Genomic DNA, 23366 nt, shown 5'->3' on the forward strand with positions numbered 1-23366 from the left:
TACAGCTCCAACCCCATAAGGAGATGCATCGCATGTGATGCAAACAGGCAGTTGTTCATTGAAATGCGTTAAAACAGCATTAGAAGTGAGCAAGGCTTTAACCTCATGGAAACTCTTTTCATGTACTTTGGTCTACTGCCAAGAAGCCTGCTTGTCTAAGAGCCGGTGTAAAGGCTCTGCTGCTGCAGCTTTATGTGGGAAAAAAGCATGGTAAAAATTTAATAGCCCCAAGAAGGCTTGCAGCTCACTTTTAGACTTAGGGCTTGGGGCCTGCTGGATAGCTTGCAATTTAGATTCAGCAGGATGAATGCCTTGAGCATTTATCCTGAATCCTGAGAAGTCAGTAGAAGTGACTCCAATCTTACACTTATCCTTCTTTAACTTAAGGCCTGCTTTTTGAAAATGAAGCAAGACAGCCCTTAATTTCTCTGCTAAATTTTGAGATGATTCCCCAGCAATAAGGACATCATCAAAGTAGGGACAGACCCCAGAAATACCTCGAAGTGTGCTTTCTATGACACTTTGGAATATACCAGGGGCTACATTTACCCCAAATTGTAGTCTCTTGACCTTGAAGGCCTCCCTGTGAGTTACAATAGTCTAAGCCTCAGCAGCTGCCTCATCAACAGGCAGCTGTTGATAGGCCTGTGCCAAGTCAAGCTTCACAAAAATGCATCCCCCTTTGAGGGAGGTCAGAATGTGACTTACCACAGGCACTGGATAAGCATGCTGTTGCAGTGCCTTATTCAGTGTGCACTTGAAGTCTGCACATATACGTATGTCCCCATTAGCCTTTAAAGATGTTACTATGGGGGTTTCCCATGGACTAGGATCTACAGGTTCTAAAATGCCCTGCTGGAGCAGTTTGTCCAGCTCAGCATCAATCTTGCCTTTGAGGGCAAAAGGTACCTTCCTAGGCTTAACCCTGATAGGCATGATGTTTGGGTCTAACTGTAGTAAAATTAGGGCCCCTTGTAGGATCTTAACTCTGAACTAAACACATCTGCAAATTCCTTGCAGACTTCTGCAAGGCTTAACATTTGCAAATGGTGCAGCCCAATGACCTGGATTCCCAGGGCCTCGAACCAATCGAGTCCAATAAGACTCGTGCGTTCACTCCCAACAACCACCACATCTAGGGGACCTTCAAAATCCTTATGTTGTACTCTAAGGGTGGCCTCCCCCTTAACACACACCATAGAATTCTGAAAATGTGTAAGTATTAGATTAGATTGCCTGAGTTTAACTCGAAGGCCACTGCAGCTGCATATCCTTTTGAATGTATTAATGGAAATAATGGAGAGAGCGGACCCAGTATCCAACTCCATTGATAAGGGGACACATAAGCCCCTTAAGAAGAAGCTGTCCATCAATTTAAGGCTGCAAGGGGTTCCCTTATCAATGGAGTTGGATTGTCCTTAAAATACTCCTGCACGATGCACAGAAACCCACCCTATGTTGGCTGGGGACCCTGGTACCTTTCAGCCACAATTCTTCATGAGGTTGTACCTTCTGGTGACCCAAACAGACAGATGCAATGTGGCCTTTCCTGCCACACGCTCTGCAAATGGCGGAGCGGAATCTGCACTCAGCTCTCTTTTGGTGTCCTCTGCACCCAACGCATTGAAGAGATGCTGGGGTCTTGTCTGGACTTTCGTTCTGCATCCTTCCAGCTGGCTGGTGAAGTCTATCCACCTCTTCTTCAGGATCCGCTTCCAATTCTTCTCTAGCATCCTCTTGATGGACGGTAGCTGACTCTGGAGGGCTCTTGGTGGGCCGTATGGTCTTCACAGCCCTGCCTGCTGCTTCCTCAGCTGTCACCTCTCATAGAGCATCTTGGAAAGAGATATCTTCTTTGGCAAAAATCTTCTGCTGTAAGTCTCTGTTCCTTAAACCGCATACGAAGCAATCTCGCAGCATCTCTTTCAGATCTTTAAACTCACATGGTCTAGCTGGTTGCCTTAAGGCCGCAATAAAATCTGTAGCAGATTCACCCGGCCTCTGGTCTCTCTGCTCGAACGTGTGCCTCCAAGCAATAACAGATAACTTTGGCTGGAAGTGTTCCTTTAGCATTTTCTTCAAATCAGTATACGTTACTGATTCCAGAGGTGTAGGGGCCACCAGATTCTCTGCAATTTCGAAAGCTTCCTGTCCACAAACACACAAAAGCGTTGCAGCTTTCAGGCAATCCTCTCTAATTTGATTTACTCTGAAGTAATTCTCCACCTTTGCAACGTAGGAGTTCCATCTCTCTGGGTTTGAGACATCAAAATCAGACAAACGACCAATCTTCGCCATCATATCTTTACTACTTTCACCACTCGCTCCTCTGCAAATTTCTGTTGGGGAAAGGGTTTTTTAGCCGAGCTCAACCTCCAGTGATGCTGTACTGGCAGGCTGGGACGCTGATTCAGATGCCATCTTCCCTCTTCAGTACTTCCTTGGTAAGTCCTTAAAACCTTCTATTTAGTTTGCAAAGGATCCCACCTTTGTCGCCAGTGTTAAATACTCCGTTCGCTTGCGAATGATGAATAAACATGGCGAAGTTCAACAGCTCTTCATTCCTCTTTAATCAATATTCGAACAGAGAGCAACAGGCACACAGGCCTCTTTAAGCGACCAGAGACCCGGACAAAAACAAAACAAAGTAGCAGGGCGTTTTCGTGCCTTGCGCATGCGCACAATGCCGGTGCCACTCAGTCTGGTCCCAGGCAGCTTTTGGAATGCAACATCCCGAGCCTGCTTTTGTAGGCTCAGGACACAACAAGAAGAATTCTGGAATGATGGTATTGAATGCTGAGCTGAAGTCTACAAAAAGGGCTCTTGCATAGATTCCTGGAGATTCAAGAAGTTGCAAAATGTAGTGCAGTGCCATGTTGACAGCATCTTCTGCCAATCTATTTGTTTGGTAGGCAAACTGCAAGGGGGAATAAAAAGAATAGAATAAAAACTGCAAAGGGTCTGTAAGGACCCACCCCACTTTGCATCTTAAGAAGACAGAATTCTTGGAATATTTCTTCCAACAGGCATCCTTTATTAAGAGAAAATGATTGCAGGCATTCTAGACAGGACCTGGGGCCCAAGCCCTACAGTTCAAGGTTTTAAGGGGTCCCCAGCAGCCCCACCCCACCATCTTTCCAGCGACAATCCCAGGTGTTACTTTTCCACCCCCTTTTTCCTCACTGCCGGTGGAAGGGAGATTTCAGAGAGGAGTAGATGAAAGCTGATGGCCCCATTGTTATGATTAGTCCTTTTGGTGCTATCCACATTCAGTCCCTTTGAAGTTGTACCGAAGGAAGTGAGGGCCGTAAAACCCCTTTGTATGACAGAATCCAGAGAGGGCAGAAATGGGGTTTTCCATAGTCGATAACTAGAGATGAAATATAATTGGATTCTGACAGGGTCTAACAGTGGATCCATGATGATTTTCAGATGGGACAGCACTAGCCTCTCAAAGGTCTTAATAATGACAGATGTCAGAGCAACCAGTCTGTGGCCTTTCAGCTCCTTGATTGAGGATTGGGAACCAGGATGGTAACAGAACATTCAAAGCAAGAAAGAACATCTAGTGATGTATTAAAGATGCTGTCAACCCCTGGCTGATGCTGTCAACCCCTGGCTGATGCTGTCAACCCCTGGCTGACAGCAAGCAAAATATCAGAGCCATTGCAAACTTCTAAGGATTACTTTTATTGAGCAGAATCAAACTGGTAGGGTCAAAGGGAAGCTAACTCTAAGGAAATGGTGGGAAGCACTTAATTAAAAGAATAAAACTTTTCCCATCCCTCTCTAATAGTACAGGTCACATTGTCCAATGCATCTTCTAGAAATTATTATGAGAACAGATGTCATGGTTCTGATAGATGAAACCATTTAAAAGAACTTCAAGGCAAAGATTTATTCCCCAAAGAACATTTTATTCAGGAAACAAAGTATCGGCACTTACATAGTTGAACCCAAGACTAAAATTCCCTCCCCCCCGATACAAAGTAACAAGTTGCAATTCCCACCCCAGAAAGGCTGTCATAAATCATATTCACCAATTATTCTAAAATGCGGGTTCTCCTCCCAACTTCTCAACCTGTCAAAATCTTATCTAACATTGATCTTGATTCTCACCCAACTTCAAGTGTTATGGCTAACAGAAAACATTCAAGCATTCCTCCCTTCTCCCCTTCTACATCTGAGAATCCCAAATAACAGAAAAAAGCACAAGGAAAACAAAAGGTAAAATGGTTATAGTTTCTCAATTGTCGCAGTGCTGACAACAGACTTTAGATTCCCAAACACGATTGTTCAGCAGCTTCGAGTCTCACACTGATAAAGTACACCTGTAAATTGAAATCACTCTTCTCTTCCTCCCCCCTTTATTGGCAAGTTAGAAGCACGCTGCGGTCCTAAAGGCAGTAGGGTTTGTAGCTTGACAGATGCAGGTGAAGATGGGGCCATTTGTTCAGCACAGCTTTTCAAGCAGGAAGGAGTTATTCCATCTGGGCCTGGTGCTTTTCCAATCTTGACAAGAAGTGCTTGTATGTGTTGGATACAATATTAAAAGAAAATAATTATGAAAGACTATTGAAACAAATAAAAACTGATCTGGAAAAGTGGAAAAATCTTCAACTGTCATTGTTAGGAAGAATAGCGACAGTGAAGATGAGTATACTACCGAAGTTACTCTTTTTATTTCAAACAGTTCCTGTAAAATTGGGAAAGAAATTCTTTGATGATCTCAATGCAACAATATTGAGATTTATATGGCAAGGGAAAAAAGCACGAATGAAAAATAAAATGTTACAAGAAGCTAAAGATAGTGGAGGATTTGGACTTCCAGACCAGAGACTTTATTACCAAACAGCCAATTTGCTCTGGCTTAAAAAATGGATAACATTGAGAAATAAAAGACTTTTTTACTTAGAGGGATATGGCTTACAATTGGGTTGGCATGCTTTTTTGTGGTATGGGAAAAATAAAGTACAGAAATATTTCCAAAACCACGCTGTAAGGAATGTACTTTTGCTAGAATGGGAGAGAATTAAACAAAAAAATTATACTAAAATACCTGAGTGGTTTTCAACAATGGAAGTGTTTGCTTACCCAAATCTAATTAATTATGATAAACTTGTTACCTATAAAGATGGAAGGAAAACTTAAAGACAGGCAAGACCTTCAACAACAAGGTATTGACTTAGCATGGTGGTTCTATCTCCAAATTCAAACAAGATAGGGAAAAGACGCAAAGTCAATGGGATTCTATAAAGAACAGATACAACTTGATAAATTACTTTTGAAAACAGATGAACATTTGATTAAGAAACTCTATAAATTTCTAAATTGGAAGATGGAAGAAGAACAAGTAAAAAAAACAATGATAGTCTGGGCAAAAAACTTCAGATATTCTAAAGATTTAGAAGACTGGCAAAAGCTTTAGGACAGAAATATTAAACTTACTAAAGCAGCCTCATACAAAGAAAATTTATTTAAAATGTTTTATAGATGGCATATGACACCAGTTAGATGGGTGAAAATGTTTAAAAATGTATTGAATAATTGTTGGAAATGTAAACAAAAACCAGGCACTTACTATCATATCTGGTGGGTATGCCCTAGCGCAAAAAAACTCTGGTTTAAGATGCATATATGGCTGGAAAAGATGACTAAATTACAGATAGAATTTAAGCCAGAACTGTTTTTGTTGGGAATACTAGGACTTAATTATGGAAAAGAGAACGAATATTTAATATTACATGTATTGACAGCTGCGAGAATAGCATTTGCCCAATTGTGGAAAAATGAAAATGTACCATCTGACCAGATTATAATTACAAAAATTTTTGAATGTGCAGAAATGGACAGACTAACCCTAGAGATTAAAGAGAAAGAAGATTCAGTTTATTTTAAAACATGGGAAAATTTTTTTATCAATGGTTAGTAATACAATCTAGTGAGAAAGGATTGTGAAGTCTATTAGGATGAATGATATCTATGGATGAATTAATATTTTTATGATTACTGTTATTTTTATTGACTATAGCTATTTATCATTATATTAATTACTGCTATTTAATACTTGTATCTGGACGACAGTCTACTTGCTAAAGCGTGGAATTATTGTTGGGGATAACCCCATTTTTGTACCTACCCTTACCCTAATCCCACTCCCGAACCCTACCTAATACCCATATTGACCCCACCCTTCCCCTATCCTTGTTAAACCTAATAAAATATTTTTTTAAAAGTGCTTGTACGTGTATTATCATAACTAACTTAATTAATTATTGGCAATTTTCACCATGAAATCTTATCTACACTTCAATTCTTGGATCAAGGGAAGGAACACTTTGTTAATCCAAGGAAACTTATATGGAGATGTACATTTTTAGGCATTTCTCTGCATTCTGTGGAGTGCTGATCAGTGGTGTTATTTGAAGTGTCTTATATTTTTTTAGTACAGTGGGCCTGGGAGATCCTGCTGGCTGGACATTTTATGAATAAACTTGCTCATATCTGCTCTAAGATGGATTCTGGATGGGCAAGGTCTCATAGCACAAGAGAAATAAAATCCTGAAAGTCATCTGGGATTTGTCCAGGCCTGTGGCACTGAAGTAAACATGGTCGTCTATGGAATAAGTTCAGTCTTCTGTAAAGTAGATTCGGGCCCTCCTGGCTAATATGTACCGCTAGAGAGGAAAGGGTAGCTGGACACAGGAGGCGGCACATTCATCTTTGAGGGATGGATGATGCCCTCAGCCGTGAAGGAGATGGTAATGTATTTCCTTGTCAAGAATCCATTACTTGACCTGGCTATTTAAGACAACTATTGACTGTTTTAGCATATCCCTTTAGGTGAGGTGGTTGAAATATAAATATATGGGAGTATATTTCATATAAACTTTTATATAATTTTTTTTAGCTCTACAGTGAAGGCGAATCTATGACACATTTGTCAAATTGACTCAGCACATTTTTGAGTGACATGTCAGCCTTCACCAACACCCAACAATTATTCTTGAAAGTGGTTTTCAGAGGCCAGTTTTTGTGTGGGGAAATCTTTTCTCTCCATGCAAGAGGACCATGTTCCCATGCATCCTCCGAAGCCTCCAAAAATCACAGGAGGAAGGGATGAGTTTTCACAGGATTTTCAGGGGCTGCAGAAGCCGCAGAAGAGCTTTCTCTGAAGCTGCCTCAAGAACAAAGGTCTCAGGCAACATGGAGCAATCTCAGGTAGGCCGCAGGGACCTGTCAACATAAAGAGAAGGCTGCCTGAAGATAAGTGGCATGAAGCAGATCCCGGGGAATCACACACATGATTGCACTGTATTTTTTTAAAAAAAACAAATGAATATATAAATAAGGTGACCAACTTTTTTACAACAAAAAGGAGGACACGAATAAATTTAAGAAAAAAATATCGTAAATAAAAGAAACATTGTATTTATTGCAACAATAATACAGAATACACTATAATATGATAAATGCATAATAAAAAACATTTGTAACAATAACATTTTATATTGTAATTATGCTTACATGCCTATTAATTATTTAAATGAGTACTTTTCCATTGAATGAATATTTTTTGTCAATGTATCATCTTCTAACAATATATTGGAAATATCTGAACAAGAAATATCCTTCATATTGAATTTTACGGCAAGTGCTGCAGCTAGAGTATCAATATTCAATCTCGATTTCTCACTTGTCCAAAAATCTACATGGCTGGACTGCGCGGGGGTGGGCGGCGGAGGCAGGTGGTGTGAGCCAGGCGCTCCAGGATGGCCATGTAGATGTGCAGGGTGAGGTGGTGGCAACGCAGGTCAGCACTGTGTAGACCACCAGCTGGTGCAGCCCATGGAAGGTCAACTGCCCGCCGCGCCCCCGCCCACAGCCGCCCCGCCAGCACTGCTGCCCTGCCATGGAGAGCCGGCCCTACGGCTCGCAAAGCACCAGCTGCGCCAGCTCCGGCCCTGCAGCCGCCCCCCAGCACCACCGCCCCCCCTGCCCATCCCCGTAGAACCAGCCCCGCGGCTTGCGAAGCACCAGCCCCGCTGGCTCTGGCCTTGCAGCCGCCCCCCCAGCCATCCCCCAGCACCACCGCCCCCCCCAGTCGCCTCCAGCACCACCGCCCCCCTGCCCATCCCCGTAGAGCTGGCCCCATGGCTTGCAAAGCACCAGCCGCGCCGGCTCTGGTCCTGCAGCCACCCCCCCAGCCGCCCCCCAGCACCACTGCCTACCCTGTGTATCCCCGCATAGAACCGAACAGGGAAGATCAAGTGAAACTTACCGCTCCAGTCTCCTCCAGCTATCTTTGGAACTAAGAAGTAGGAGATCGTGTAGTTGGGTAGCAGTGAGGGGTGCAAGTTCCTGCAACTTGCACGTGCAAAGTTTGCCGCCCGGGTGTTTTGTTGCGCTCAGCAGCAATTCCTATTGGCTTTCGAAAGCCAATAGGGGGAGTAGATGCAAAAGTTGAAAAAAAATTAAAAAAAAGGTCCCGGAACGCCTTCTGAGCATTCTATGAGGAAACAAAAGCCCTGAAGATTAGTCGTCAAAAAGAGGACATTAAGGAGGACATTTTCGAGAGAGGACAGAACTCACAAAAGGAGGATTGTCTTCCCAAAAGGAGGACGGTATATGGAAAAGGAGGACATTTAGGAGGACACTTTTCAAGGGAGGACAGAACTCAAAAAAGGAGGACTGTCCTTCCAAAAGGAGGACGGTTGGTCACCTTAATACAAAGAAGTGTTTCTTTTTAGTTGAGGGCATGCATGTGTGTGTGTGTGTGTGTGTGTGTGTGTGTGGTGTATGTGTGTGTGTGTTTGTAGAGACACAAGGAAAAAAAATAGCCATTTCCAGAATTTTTGACACACCAAAAAGTTCTCCACCATTGTCTAGCCAGGAAGGGGTGCTATAGATGCCCATCTTTCACCAGAAAATCCCCTTAACATGGCCTTCTCAGTAGCAGCTTCTTCACTTTGGAGCAGCTTGATCCCCAAGTTATTATCATTATTTTTTCTGTTGCCTTGCAAGTAAACTGAGTGCTTCAGTATGGAGATACATTCCTTGTGTGTCTAATCACACTTGGCCAAATAAAGTATTCAATTCAATTCATTTCAATTCAACTCAAATGCCTATCATTCAGGAGGAAAGGGAAAACTGTCCTTTCTTTTAGGGCTTCTGGAATGGGAGACCCCTCATTAGACGGGAATAATTTGCATGGATTTGAAAGGATTGATAAATAAATACATAAATAAATGCAATTTCTAATCTGTTTGTGTTATGTCCTGAGCCTGTTGAAGCACTCAGCAGGCTCAGAAATGTTGCAAATGGTCCCGGGCAGACCAAAAGCTGCCCAGGACCAGACTGGCTGTTGCCAGCCTTGTGCACATGCGCAAGGCGCGAAAACAGCCAGCTTCCTATTGGCTGACACTGTCCAGCTTCAGGACTATATAAAAGGTCTGCGTGCCTTTTGCTGCTTGCTTGGCTGTAGGGAGAAGATCAATAAAGAGATCACTTGTTCATCATGTCTCTTTGTCAATTGCCTAAGAACCGAATACATAAAAATTTGCATTAACCGCCCCAAGCATTGGAGAATTTTAATAGCAGGAGTCATGCATGAGTTTCTAATGCCACTTCATGCCACATGGGAACAATATTTCTTTCTCAGAAATGGACCCCCAACTTTAAATTGGTTGTGCCATTGCGGATTCCTATCCTGCCTCTTATTGCTTCTCTGCCCAATATTTTGCCATCACTTGACTTTCCTATACATGGGCAACAGCCAATTCTGACAATCATTTGATCTGTGCACTCTGATATAATGGTGCAAGTGTGATCGTTATTATCATTTATTATGTCTGTGTGGGGATACATTCCTGCAAGAATTAGTGATTACTCCAGTCTCCATATTCGGCATAGTTTGTAGTAGTAATCAGGTAGCTCTGAGAAGCCAATTAATTTACATTGCAGACAGTTTATGTGAAACTGCACACTTGTCAGATTACAAAGAGAAAACCTCCAAAGGCTTTACTTTCAAATTGCTCTGTTTAAAGGCAAACAGAGTGAGAGCCAATAAAATGCGATTCAGGATGTCAAGATATGTTAATAAGGCATTTGTTAAAAATATATAATATATAACCTCCTTCATGGATTACTGCCTTGTTGTGGCGAAGGGGCTTGTGTAACTCAATGAAGCTATGAGCTATGCCATGCAGGGCCAGCCAAGATGGACAGGTCATAATAGAGAGTTCTGACAAAATATGATCCACTGAGAAGGAAGTGGCAACCCACTCCAGTATCTTTGCCATGAAAACCCCATGGACAGTACCAAAAGGCAAAAAGATATGACGCTGGAAGATGAACCTCTCAGGTCGGAAGGTATCCAATATGCTACTGGGGAAGAGCAGAGAGCTAGTACTAGTAGCGCCAGAAAGAGTGAAGCGACTGGGCCAAACCCAAAAGGACGCTCAGCTGGATGCATCTGGTGATGAAAGGAAAGTCCGATGCTGTAAAGATCTTTTCTCCATAGGAACCTGGAATGTAAGATCCATGAATCAAGAAAAGCTGGACGTGGTCAAACAAGAGATGACAAGACTGAACATCGACATCTTAGGAATCAGTGAACTAAAATGGACAAGAATGAGTGAATTTAATTCAGATGACCATCAGGTATGCTACAGCGGGCAAGAATCCCTCAGAAGAAATGGAGTAGCCTTCATAGTCAATAAAAGAGTAGGAAAAGCAATACTGGGATACAATCCCCAAAATGACAGAATGATCTCAGTGCGAATCCAAGGGAAACAGTAGTCCAAGTCTATGCCCCAACCACTGATGGTGAAGAGGATGAAATTGACTGGTTCTATGAAGCCCTATAGCACCTTATAGAATCAACACCAAAAAATGATGTCCTTATCATCATGGGGGATTGGAATGCTAAAGCAGGAAGCCAAAAGTTAACTGGAATAACAGGCAAGTTTGGCCTTGGACTAGAAAATGAAGCAGGGCACAGGCTGTTAGAATTTTGCCAAGAGAATATGATGGTCATAGCTGTTCTATCCCAGCCTATAGCTGTCCTTGTTAAAGGCACAAGGACCAAATCCCTGTTATTAAAATAGGCTGGAGACTTTAAAACAAAACAAACCCCTTTTAATATGGGTGACAAACCTGCCAAATAGTCCAAAACACAAACAGCAAAACTCAATCCAAATGAAGGAAACAGTCCACAGGAAACACGATGCAAACAGAAGAGCAGTCACAAGCAAGATGAACAGAGCAGGATCCAAAGAAGTACTTTGCAAATGGTTGCCTTCAGCAACCAGCACCGCCCACACCTCCTCTTTTTATACAGCAGTCCCAAGGCGTTGCCTCTCAGTGCCTTCTCCTTTTACCCTGGAGTTGCTGTATTGACTGCTGCTGATTTACTTTTGCTAATTAACGTGTGTGCATCAATTAGCATGTCCATCAGGTGTGAGTCCTCCAAGTCTGACTCATTCTCCTCACACAGCTGAGCTTCATCAGGAACACGACTGGAGGGCTCAGGCTCTGCATCAAACCATGAGTCCTGTAATTCATTAGAGCCTCCCTCTGCCCCTGATGGCCCTTCAAATGCCTCCTCCACCTCCTTGTCAGATTCCTCAGACTCAGCTGTTGGGAGCACAGGCTGGCACGGAATCACAACAATAGCAAACACTCTTTTTCAACAACTCAAGAGACAGCTTTACACATGGACATCACCAGACGGTTAACACAGAAATCAGATTGACCATGTGGTCTGCAGCCAAAGATGGAGAAGCTCTATACAGTCAGTAAAAACAAGATCAGGAGCTGACTGTGACTCAGATCATGAGCTTCTCATTGCAAAATTAAGGCTTAAATTGAAGAAAGTAGGGAAAAACACTAGGTCACTCAGGTATGAACTATATCATATCCCTGATGAATATATAGTAGAGGTGACAAATAGTTTTAAGGAATTAGATCTGATAGACAGAGTGCCTGAAGAACTATGGACGGAGGTTCTCAACATTGTACAAGAGGTAGCAACTAAAACCATCCCAAAGAAAAAGAAATGCAAGAAAGCAAAATGGCTGTCTGAGGAAGCTTTGCAAATAGCTGAGGAAAAATGGGAAGCGAAAGGCAAGGGAGAAAGAGAAAGATACACCCAATTGAATGCAGAATTGCAGAGAATAGCTAAAAGTGACAGTATTCCAACTGAGCTATTCAAAATCTTAAAAGACGATGCAGTAAAAGTGCTACACTCAATTTGCCAGCAAATTTGGAAAACTCAATAGTGGCCACAGGATTGGAAAAGGTCTGTTTACATTCCAATTCCAAAGAAAGGCAATGGCAAAGAATGTTCCAACTATCATACCATTGCACTCATTTCACATGCTAGTAAAGTTATGCTTAAAATCCTACAAGCCAGACTCCAGCAGTATGTGGATCGAGAACTTCCAGAAGTACTGGCAGGATTTCGAAGAGGCAGCGGAACTAGAGATCAAATTGCCAACATATGCTGGATCATGGAAAAAGCTAGGGAGTTCCAGAAAAATATCTACTTCTGCTTCATTGACTATGCTTAAGCCTTTGATTGTGTGGATCACAACAAATTGTGGCAAGTTCTTAAAGAGATGGGAGTACCAGACCATTTTATTTTTCTCTTGAGAAACCTATATGCAGGTCAAGAAGCAACAGTGAGAACTGGACACGGAACCACTGATTGGTTCAAAGTTGAGAAAGGAGTCCGGCAAGGCTGTATTCTGTCACCCTGCCTATTTAACTTATATGCAGAGCAGAGCACATCATGAGAAAGGTAGGGCTAGATCAGGGGGCAGCAACCTGAAACACTGAAAGAGTCACTTGGACCCGTTCCCTCACAAAAGAAAAAACTGGGAGCCACAAAATGTGTGTGTGTGCGTGTGCACATGTGTGAGCGTGTACGCACAGAATAGGGCACTTAATTGAAGAGGCTGGATCAGCTTCATTTTCTTCCCTCCGAAGCTGGAACCCCCAACGCCCCTCCCCGCCTTGATCCAGAAAGATTTGCACCTTTCCTGGACCCCGAATTGGTTCCTTCCAGCGAGTTACCCAGCCTCCCCTCCCTCCTCCTTCCCTGGCAGCTACTGTGTTTAAATTTGCTTTTTCTTGGGTGGCTACAGAGCTTCCTTCGTTTTCTTTCCTTCCTATCCATCTTTTTCCCCCTCCCCCCACCTTCCCTACAATGCCCTTGTGCTGCGGTGTATCCTCCTCTCCCATACATGTTAAAATTTTAAAGTATGGGCAGTTCTGCCATCCTGGCTTCTCCTCCCCTCGGAAAAGACTGCTCTCCCCCCACCCCACGTTCTCCCTCTCTGGGACTTTCTTCTTTCTGCCTTTTGGCACGAAGGTTCTGAGGGAGCGGAGGAGGAGGCTTACAGGGAGAAGGAGCTGCTGCGGCAAATCTTCTGAGGCAGCAGTAGACGGCCGCTCAGGCTTGCCTATCTCAGCCTGCTGCAGGAGGCTGGAGTTCTGCCTCTGGAGGAAGGCAAAGGGACACGGCTGCCCATTCGCTGCCCCAGATGTGACTGCCACCTGGCCCGGCCCAGCCCAGGGAGGCACATGACTGGCTCAGCTTCCCAGAGAGCAAGGCCCCCGCCGGCCGCTGCCCGAGCCATGACTGCCGCTTGGCCCAGCCCGGGAAGATGCGTGGCTGGTTTGGCTTCCTAGGGAGTGATGCCCCCGCCAGCCACCAGCCCAGCTATGACTGCTGCCTGGCACGGCCCAGGGAGACGCGTGGCCAGCTCAGCTTCCCAGGGAGCGATGCACCAGCAGGCAGCCAGCCCAGCCATGACTGCCGCCCGGCCTGGCACAGGGAGACGCGTGGCTGGCTCGGCTTCTCAGGGAGCAATGCCCCCGCTGGCCACCACCCTAGCCAGGACTACCACCCAGCTCAGCTGCCGGGGGCGTGCCACCTGCCCCATGGCCATTTCGTGGCAGTGCTCCACGAACCCAGAGCCCCCTCCCTCCCTCCCGCCACTGACTCTCTGGCTCTTCTGCTGCTTGGCCAATGTCACACCGGCTGGGCATCAAAGGAGCTGCTCTCCCTTGGGACCACAGTTTGCGGGAGGGCTGGCCTGCTCAGCAGAGGCTTGGACGGGCCACTCCCAGTGGGGATCTTGGGGCTTCCCTGCACGGCTCCCCAGCCACGTGTGCCTGGGACTTCCTGGCTGCCCTTCTCCCAGGGGGCGGGGCACCCGGGCACAGGGCCAATCAGGAGCCCTGCGAGGGGGCAAGTCCACATGAGACAGAGAGAGGGGGGGAAGTGCAAGTGTCTCTCTCTCTCCTTGTCTTTCTCTGCAAATGGCGGAGGAGGCTTCGGAGCCGCGGGTTGCCGACCCATGGGCTAGATGAATCAAAAGTTGGAATTAAGATTGCCGGGAGAAATATCAACAACTTAGATATGCAGATGATACCACTCTAATGGCAGAAAGTGAAGAGGAACTAAAGAGCCTCTTGATGCAGGTGAAGAAGGAGAGTGCAAAAATTGGTTTGAAACTCAACATTAAGAAAACCAAGATCATGACATCCGGACCTCTCAATTCCTGGCAAATAGATTGGGAAGAAATGGAGGTAGTGACATATTTTATCTTCCTGGGCTCCAAGATCACCACTACAGCCAAGAAATTAAAAGACGCTTGCTCCTGGGGAGGAAAGCTATGGCAAATCTAGACAGCATACTAAAAAGCAGAGATATCACCCTGCCAACAAAAGTACGTATAGACAAGGCCATGGTTTTCTCAGTTGCAATGTATGGCTGTGAAAACTGGACCATAAGAAAGGCTGAGCGCAAAAGAATTGAGGCCTTTGAACTATGGTGCTCGAGAAGACTCCTGCAAGTCACCTGGACTGCAAGGCGATCAAACTGGTCAGTCCTAGACGAGATCAACCCTGACTGCTCTTTAGAAGGCCAGATCCTGAAGTTGAAACTCAAGTACTTTGGCTACCTAATGAGAAGGAATGACTCACTGGAGAAAAGCCTAATGGTGGAAAAAATGGAGGACGATAGAAGAAGGGCACAACAGAGAATGAGGTGGCTGGATGGAGTCACTGAAGCAGTAGGCATGAGCTTAATTGGACTCCAGAAGATGGTAGAGGACAGGAAGGCCTGGAGGAATGTTGTCCATGGGGTCGCAATGGGTCGGACACGACTTCGCAACTAACAACAAAAAATATGTATAACATGAGATTGATTTGATTTACACAGCTTAATCTCCCATTCACATAAGATAATATGTTGATTAATCTGCTATCTAAAAATATTTTTCTTTTCTCCATTGCTTTGCTTTTGCTTTTGTACATAAATATGCCTGTGGTGTTAGCAACAAAACCTCCCATTTCTTTCCCTGCAAGTTCTGTAAAGCCTTTCAACCGTTGACATTCCAGTATTGCAAAATGGCAACACAATACCGTTCTCCTCATGGCCCTTACTTGGGGCTGACCAACTATACCAATTTTTTAGAACCGAAGGCTGCCTCTGGAAAATACTGGATCAAGTAGGTAGGTACTGTTTTAACACCAGTATAGCCAGTTTGGTGTGGTGATTAAGTGCCGGCCTGGAAATTAGGAGACTATGAGTTCTAGCGCAGCTGAGTGACTTTGGGTCAGTCCACCAAAAAGTGGCTATCGGTTCTGCCGAACTGGTGCAAACCAGCTGAATCCCACCACTGGGCCAGTCCCTTTCTCAATCCAACCCACCTCACAGAGTGAATTTTGTGGGGAAAATAGGAGGCAGGAACCTTTTATAAGCTGCTGACTTGAGTTGTACAAAACAAAGGCAGGATATAAATTTATATTGGTGAACCTGATTTAAGACTCTCTGTGGAAGAGGGACTGCAAACCCAGGCAACTTCTCTGTGTGCAGCAGCCCAGGCACAGAAAACCATAAACCAGCGCCCAAAACATTGTAAATTTCCATCTTATTTTAGGTAAAGGTGGGGGTTAAAGATGGGCATCCCTAATTCCTAAAAAACAGCTTGATCTCATTTTGTCAGAATCTAGCCATTTTGCAGCCAAATTTCAGCAATGTAGTTTCAGATGCTGGGGTCTGCAGATGGGGTTACTGGAGGACTGCAGGCAGGCTGGGAGCTGCCTAACCTTGGCTGAAGGCACAATTCTAATTTTCCTATTCAAATCTGAGATCAAACTCTGCTCTTTCCTAAAAAAAAGATTGTCCTTCTTTTAGCTGCAAGGGGACACTGCATTTTTCATTATGTTGTGTACATTCCATTGTGCCCTACCTGCATCATGATCCATACCACTGTTTTTTATTTATAAGGCATTTGGTTTTGATGTCAGCTGTGATAGACAATCACATCAGAATACCACACAGTTTACTGTAACAGTAATGGTCAGTCCCAGTTTATAATTAAAAAAAAATTTAAAAATGCAATAAATTTACTCATTTTTCAAATGTATTTGAAAGCTTTCTGGGTCACAAAAAGGTAATTCAAGAGTGATCTTTAACCATTTATTTCTTCACTTTTCTAAAAAAAGAGATTATGGAGATGCCTCATCAAATTACACACTTTTGCTAAACAGATTAACTCAGGAGATGTTCTTTTTCTCTTCTGCAGCTACACCCTCATCACCCCTGGTGTTCTGCGAACAGACACAGAAGAGAAAATTTTGGTGGAGGCCCATGGAGACAATGCTCCGAAACAGCTTGACATCTCTGTTCATGATTTTCCACGAAAGCAGAAAATCTTGTACCAAACCAGAGTAGATATGAATCCAGCAGGAGGCATGCTTGTCACTCCAGCTATAAAGGTGGGTGAGTGGTGATGGTTGCAGTACAGTCTGTTGTACCCCTACCAGAAACAAACAAAAAAACAAAACAAAACCCAAGCTAAAATCCTGTCCAACCTGGCTTGAGGGAAAGTCCTATGCACCTTAGTCAAACATGACTAGATTGTCAGACGTGATAGCAGTGTTCCAATATCTCAGGGGCTGCCACAAAGAAGAGGGAGTCAAACTATTTACCAAGGCGCCCGAAGGCAGAACAAGAAGCAACGGATGGAAATTAATCAAGGAGAGAAGCAACCTAGAACTAAGGAGAAACTTCCTGACAGTTTAACAATGGAACACTTAACAATTAACCAATGGAACAACCTGCCTCCAGAAGCGGTGAATGCTCCAACACTGGAAGTTTTTAAGAAGAGACTGGACAGCCATTTGTCTGAAGTGGTATAGGGTTTCCTGCCTGAACAGGGGTTGGACTCGATGACCTCCAAGGTCCCTTCCATCATCATCATTATTATTATTATTATTATTATTATTATTATTATTATTATTATTATTATTATCATCATCATCATCATTATTATTATTATTATCATTATCATTATTATTATTTCTAAGGAGGAAAGAAAAACAGAGTTATGGGATACATATCTTTTTATTTTACAGTTCTTACTGCCACAATTGCTGAAAGCAGCATTTCACAGCAAACAAGTAAAATATAATAAATATTTAGATCAAAATCAATATCAAAACCAAGAATTAACCACAAGGTAAAATCTGTCACATAACAAAGTATAGCAAATTAATGGTTAGTAAAAATAGGGTATCAGTAGGCAAAAGAGCTGAATTTTCAGATCTAGAATATAGATATCTCAGGAAACTCCAAAGGCTTTTGGGCAACCTCTGTTCTCCCTTACTCAGGGAGGAGAAATTGGGTTAGTCTGATAGAACTATGTTCACTCTCAACATGAACAATGTAAAGGAAAAAAAAGAAGAATGCTGAATAATATATGTCTCTGACCAATCTGTTTCCAACAGTCCTGGATTTTCCAGAGGGCTTCAGTGTTGAAATGTGATTGCCTGACCAAATCCCATCCCAGGTTTCACTAACTCCGACTCTGCTATGTACTTGAATCCAAACAATGTCAAACAGCTGTTGTCATCTGGTGAGATAGATAAATTGAGAAAAGTTTTGCTAAATTTCTATATGCAACTATTTCCATGAGAAGGCACATTAAATGTCCTGATCTTGCAGTGATGAAATTACAATTTTTTCCTTGTTCTTTTCTTGTTTATTCCATTTCTATTTTATCTTGTTTTATTACATCTTGCTCAATCTTCCCCTTTTTCCCCATTGTCTTAACTTTTAGTTTTATATGACCATACACTACTCTTCCTATACATGATTTGGTAATTGCTGCTATGTTTTTAATCTTGTTGGTTAATGACTATATTTAAATAAATCTGTTTTGATTTGATTAACACTAGTTAAATAACATTAGTGTATATTTTCATTTTTTCCTGAATGAGTACGCTTTTACCTTGTTCTTATTTTGACTGCTTTTTGTTTAAGATGTAATAATTTTAATGAAATAAATTCAAATCCTAGGCAAACTCTCACCAAATAAGCCCTGCAAGGTTCAGAGACGCCTCTGCCAACGGGGTGCCCTCTGCAGTCCTTAAACTGCAGCCTCTGCCAGCTGCTTTTAATGGGAGTTGTAGAGCCAGAAGGCAGAGGTTGCCCAGTAATTCTCAGACACCCTTCTCAAAGAAATGTTCTTCACTGCAGTGCAGGTTGGGGATGTGGAGAAATTCTGAAAGTCACAGATTCTAACCTTGGTATAATTTCAGGGGGCATTGTTTACCTGCCAGTAAAGGGCAGGAATAATTAATGTGATTCCCTAGCTCTGGGGTGTCAATCTCTCAGCCTGTGGGTAGCATGAGATCACTTTAAAAAAAAAATCTGTTTGCAACAGCTCTTATGGATTAAAAATAACAAACCATAAAATAAACAATGTTCTATGGATGTCAAAGTCTCTCTGTTTTGATTTTATGGTGGATTTTGTTAGCTAAATGATTTTGGCTGGTTAAACGTAAGTTGTTTTCATGTAAACCTTAGATATTTTATTATTATTACAACTATTGCTATTATTATTACTACTACTATTATTATATTATACAAATATACATATATACATATACATACATACATACAAAAGGCAAAAAGATATGACGCTGGAAGATGAGCTCCTCAGGTCGGAAGGTGTCCAATATGCTACTGGGGAAGAGCAGAGGGCTAGTACTAGTAGCGCCAGAAAGAATGAAGCAACTGGGCCAAAGCCGAAAGGACGCTCAGTTGTGGATATATCTGGTGGTGAAAGGAAAGTCCGATGCTGTAAAGATTTTTTCTCCATAGGAACCTGGAATGTAAGATCCATGAATCAAGGCAAGCTAGACGTAGTCAAAAAAGAGATGACAAGACTGAACATCGACATCTTAGGAATCAGCGAACTAAAATGGACAGGAATGGGTGAATTTAACTCAGATGACCATCAGGTATACTACTGTGGGCAAGATCCCTCAGAAGAAATGGAGTAGCCTTCATAGTCAATAAAAGAATAGGAAAAGCAATACTGGGATACAATCCCCAAAATGACAGAATGATCTCAATTCGAATCCAAAGCAAACCATTCAATATCACAATAATCCAAATCTATGCCCCAACCACTGGTGCTGAAGAGGATGAAATTGACCAGTTCTATGAAGCCCTACAGCACCTTATCATCATGGGGGATTGGAATGCTAAAGTAGGAAGCCAAAAGATAACTGGAATAACAGGCAAGTTTGGCCTTGGAGTACAAAATGAAGCAGGGCACAGGCTGATAGAATTTTGTCAAGAGAATACGATGGTCATAACAAACACTCTTTTCCAACAACCCAAGAGACGGCTCTACACATGGACATCACCAGACGGTCAACATAGAAATCAGATTGACTATGTGCTCTGCAGCCAAAGATGGAGAAGCTCTATACAGACAGTAAAAACAAGACCAGGAGCTGACTGTGGCTCAGATCATGAGCTTCTCGTTGCAAAATTTAAGCTTAAATTGAAAAAAGTAGAGAAAAGCACTAGGCCACTCAGGTATGAACTAAATCATATTCCTGATGAATATACATTAGAGGTGACAAATAGATTTAAGGAATTAGATCTGATAGACAGAGTGCCTGAAGAACTATGGATGGAAGTTCGCAACATTGTACAAGAGGTAGCAACTAAAACTATCCCAAAGAAAAAGACATGCAAGAAAACAAAATGGCTGTCTGAGAAAGCTTTGCAAATAGCTGAGGAAAGAAGGGAAGCGAAAGGCAAGGGAGAAAGAGAAAGATACACCCAACTGAATGCAGAATTCCAGAGAATAGCTAGAAGAGATAAGAATGCCTTCTTAAATGAACAGTGCAAAGAAATAGAAGAAAACAACAGAATAGGGAGGACCAGAGATCTCTTCAAGAAAATTGGAGATATGAAGGGAAGTTTCATGCAAAGATGGGCATGATAAAGGACCAAAATGGCAGGGACCTAACAGAGGCAGAAGAGATTAAGAAGAGATGGCAAAACTACACAGAAGAACTATACAAGAATGAGCTTAACGTCCCAGATAACCACAATGAGATGGTCACTGACCTCGAACCAGACATCCTAGAATGTGAAGTGAAATGGGCCTTAGAAAATCTGAGCAACAACAAAGCTAGTGGAGGTGACAGTATTCCAGCTGAGCTATTCAAAATCTTAAAAGACGATGCAGTAAAAGTGCTACACTCAATTTGCCAGCAAATTTGGAAAACTCAACAGTGGCCACAGGATTGGAAAAGGTCAGTTTACATTCCAATTCCAAAGAAAGGCAATGCCAAAGAATGTTCAAACTATCGCACCATTGCACTCATTTCACATGCTAGTAAAGTTATGCTTAAAATCCTACAAGCTAGACTCCAGCAGTATGTGGATCGAGAACTACCAGAAGTACAGGCAGGATTTCGAAGAGGCAGAGGAACTAGAGATCAAATTGCCAACATATGCTGGATCATGGAGAAAGCTAGGGAGTTCCAGAAAAACATCTACTTCTGCTTCATTGACTATGCAAAAGCCTTTGATTGTGTGGATCACAACAAATTGTGGCAAGTTCTTAAAGAGATGGGAGTACCAGACCATCTCATTTGTCTCTTGAGAAACCTATATGCGGGTCAAGAAGCAACAGTGAGAACTGGACACGGAACTACTGATTGGTTCAAAATTGGAAAAGGAGTCCGGCAAGGCTGTATACTGTCGCCCTGCCTATTTAACTTATATGCAGAGCACATCATGAGAAAGGCAGGGCTAGATGAAACAAAAGTTGGAATTAAGATTGCCGGGAGAAATATCAACAACCTAAGATATGCAGATGATACCACTCTAATGGCAGAAAGTGAAGAGGAACTAAAGAGCCTCTTGATGCGGGTGAAGAAGGAGAGTGCAAAAGTTGGCTTGAAACTCAACATTAAGAAAACCAAAATCATGGCATCCGGCCCTCTCAATTCCTGGCAAATAGATGGGGAAGAAATGGAGGTAGTGACAGATTTTATTTTTCTGGGCTCCAAAATCACCTCAGATGGGGACTGCAGCCAAGAAATTAAAAGACACTTGCTCTTGGGGAGGAAAGCTATGGCAAATCCAAACAGCATACTAAAAAGCAGAGACATCACCCTGCCAACAAAAGTGCGTATAGTCCAGGCCATGGTTTTCCCAGTTGCAATATATGGCTGTGAAAGTTGGACCATAAGAAAGGCTGAGTGCCAAAGAATTGAGGCCTTTGAACCATGGTGCTGGAGAAGACTCCTGCAAGTCCCTTGGATTGCAAGGCGTTCAAACTGGTCAGTCCTAGAAGAGATCAACACCGACTGCTCTTTAGAAGGCCAGATCTTGAAGTTGAAACTCAAATACTTTGGCCACCTAATGAGAAGGAAGGACTCACTGGAGAAGGGCCTAATGGTGGGAAAGATTGAGGGCAATAGAAGAAGGGGATGACAGAGAATGAGATGGCTGGATGGAGTCACTGAAGCAGTAGGTGTGAACTTAAATGGACTCCAGAAGATGATAGAGGACAGGAAGACCTGGAGGAACATTGTCCATGGGGTCGCGATGGGTCGGACACGACTTCTCAATTAACAACAACAACAACATACACATATATATATATATGTCTCTGTGTGTGTGTTTTCTGAGGTTTTCGTGGGTGTTTGTATGTAGGTCTTTGGTTATTCGGGTTTTCTCCCACGTAAAATTGGAAGTGTCTTGGCGACGTTTCAACGAAGTCTCATTCGTCATCTTCAGGCTGGTGCTTTCGGCTTCGTGCTTCTAGGAGCAATGTGTGATTGTAGCTGTTTCCTCCTTTTAACAGTTAATATATATATGTATATATATATATATTCTGAGGTTTTCGCGGGTGTTTGTATATAGGTCTTTGGTCATTCGGGTTTTCTCCCGCGTAAGATTGGAAGTGTCTTGGCGACGTTTCGACGAAGTCTCATTCGTCATCTTCAGGCTGGTGCTTTCAGCTTCGTGCTCCTAGAAGCTTCTTGCACATGCATCAAAGGGAAGCAGGAAGAGGGTGGATATTGGTGCTATGGATACTTTCAGAATACAGCCCAATCAGCTGGGACCGGTAACAAGCTGATTGGGCTGTATTCTGAAAGTATCCATAGCATCAATATCCACCCTCTTCCTGCTTCCCTTTGATGCATGTGCAAGAAGCTTCTAGGAGCACGAAGCTGAAAGCACCAGCCTGAAGATGACGAATGAGACTTCATCGAAACGTCGCCAAGACACTTCCAATCTTATGCGGGAGAAAACCCGAATAACCAAAGACGTATGTATGTATGTATGTATGTATATATATATATATATATATATATATATATATATATATATATATATACACACACACACACACACACACACACACACACACACACACACACACTAGAATAAGAGAGCATTCTACTTATGAACAGGTTATGTTTTGAGAATTCACAAGTCCAAACAAGCGTATGTAAATTAACCTTCTCCTGACTTCCAAACCTTCTAGGTTGGAGTTATGGACAGATTTGTTCATCTTGGTAAATGTGTGTGTGGGTGTGTATTTGGGTGATCCAATAACTGCCCAATGAAAAAAGTTTCAATGTGTTTGGATTCATGATTCTTCAGAAAGGGGGTGGTGAGACCAGGAAAGTTGATGTGGGATGTCAGGGCCAAAACCTCATCCCAAGAAAGCAGGACTCTTGGATCAGTGTTAAGTCCCCTGTGAGAATGGAGCTGATAACGGAGTCCCTTCCCATGCCTGTGAAGATGTTGTTGGGCTTCGCGCCTTTCTCTTCTGCAACAAGTGATAAGCCAGCTGGCCGGAGGCTCATTTCTTTCTTGCCCCAGGTTGACATCAAGGGGAAACAGTTCAAAGAGCAAGCGGATAGAAACAGCAGAGAGTGAAAGGAGAAATAGTGCATCCCATGGAGCCTCCCCCTCCCCCTCAGGAGAATGACAGAAAGGTACCCACAGAAAGGTACCTGGA

General features: G+C 43.0%; 1 protein-coding gene across 1 annotated transcript in view; it reads left to right on the forward strand.

Moving 5' to 3' along the window:
- Window positions 1-23366, forward strand: part of LOC120310464 (venom factor-like) — a 134378-nt gene that overhangs the window by 12187 nt on the left and 98825 nt on the right. Inside the window, exon 2 of the mRNA XM_039348887.1 lies at window positions 16602-16794. Within this exon, the coding sequence (XP_039204821.1) occupies window positions 16602-16794 (193 nt within the window). The remainder of the gene's footprint in view (window positions 1-16601; window positions 16795-23366) is intronic.

The sequence above is a fragment of the Crotalus tigris genome, unplaced genomic scaffold (assembly GCF_016545835.1).
Source record: "Crotalus tigris isolate CLP2741 ecotype Arizona unplaced genomic scaffold, ASM1654583v1 scf7180000018197.359167, whole genome shotgun sequence".
Lineage (NCBI taxonomy): Eukaryota > Metazoa > Chordata > Lepidosauria > Squamata > Viperidae > Crotalus > Crotalus tigris.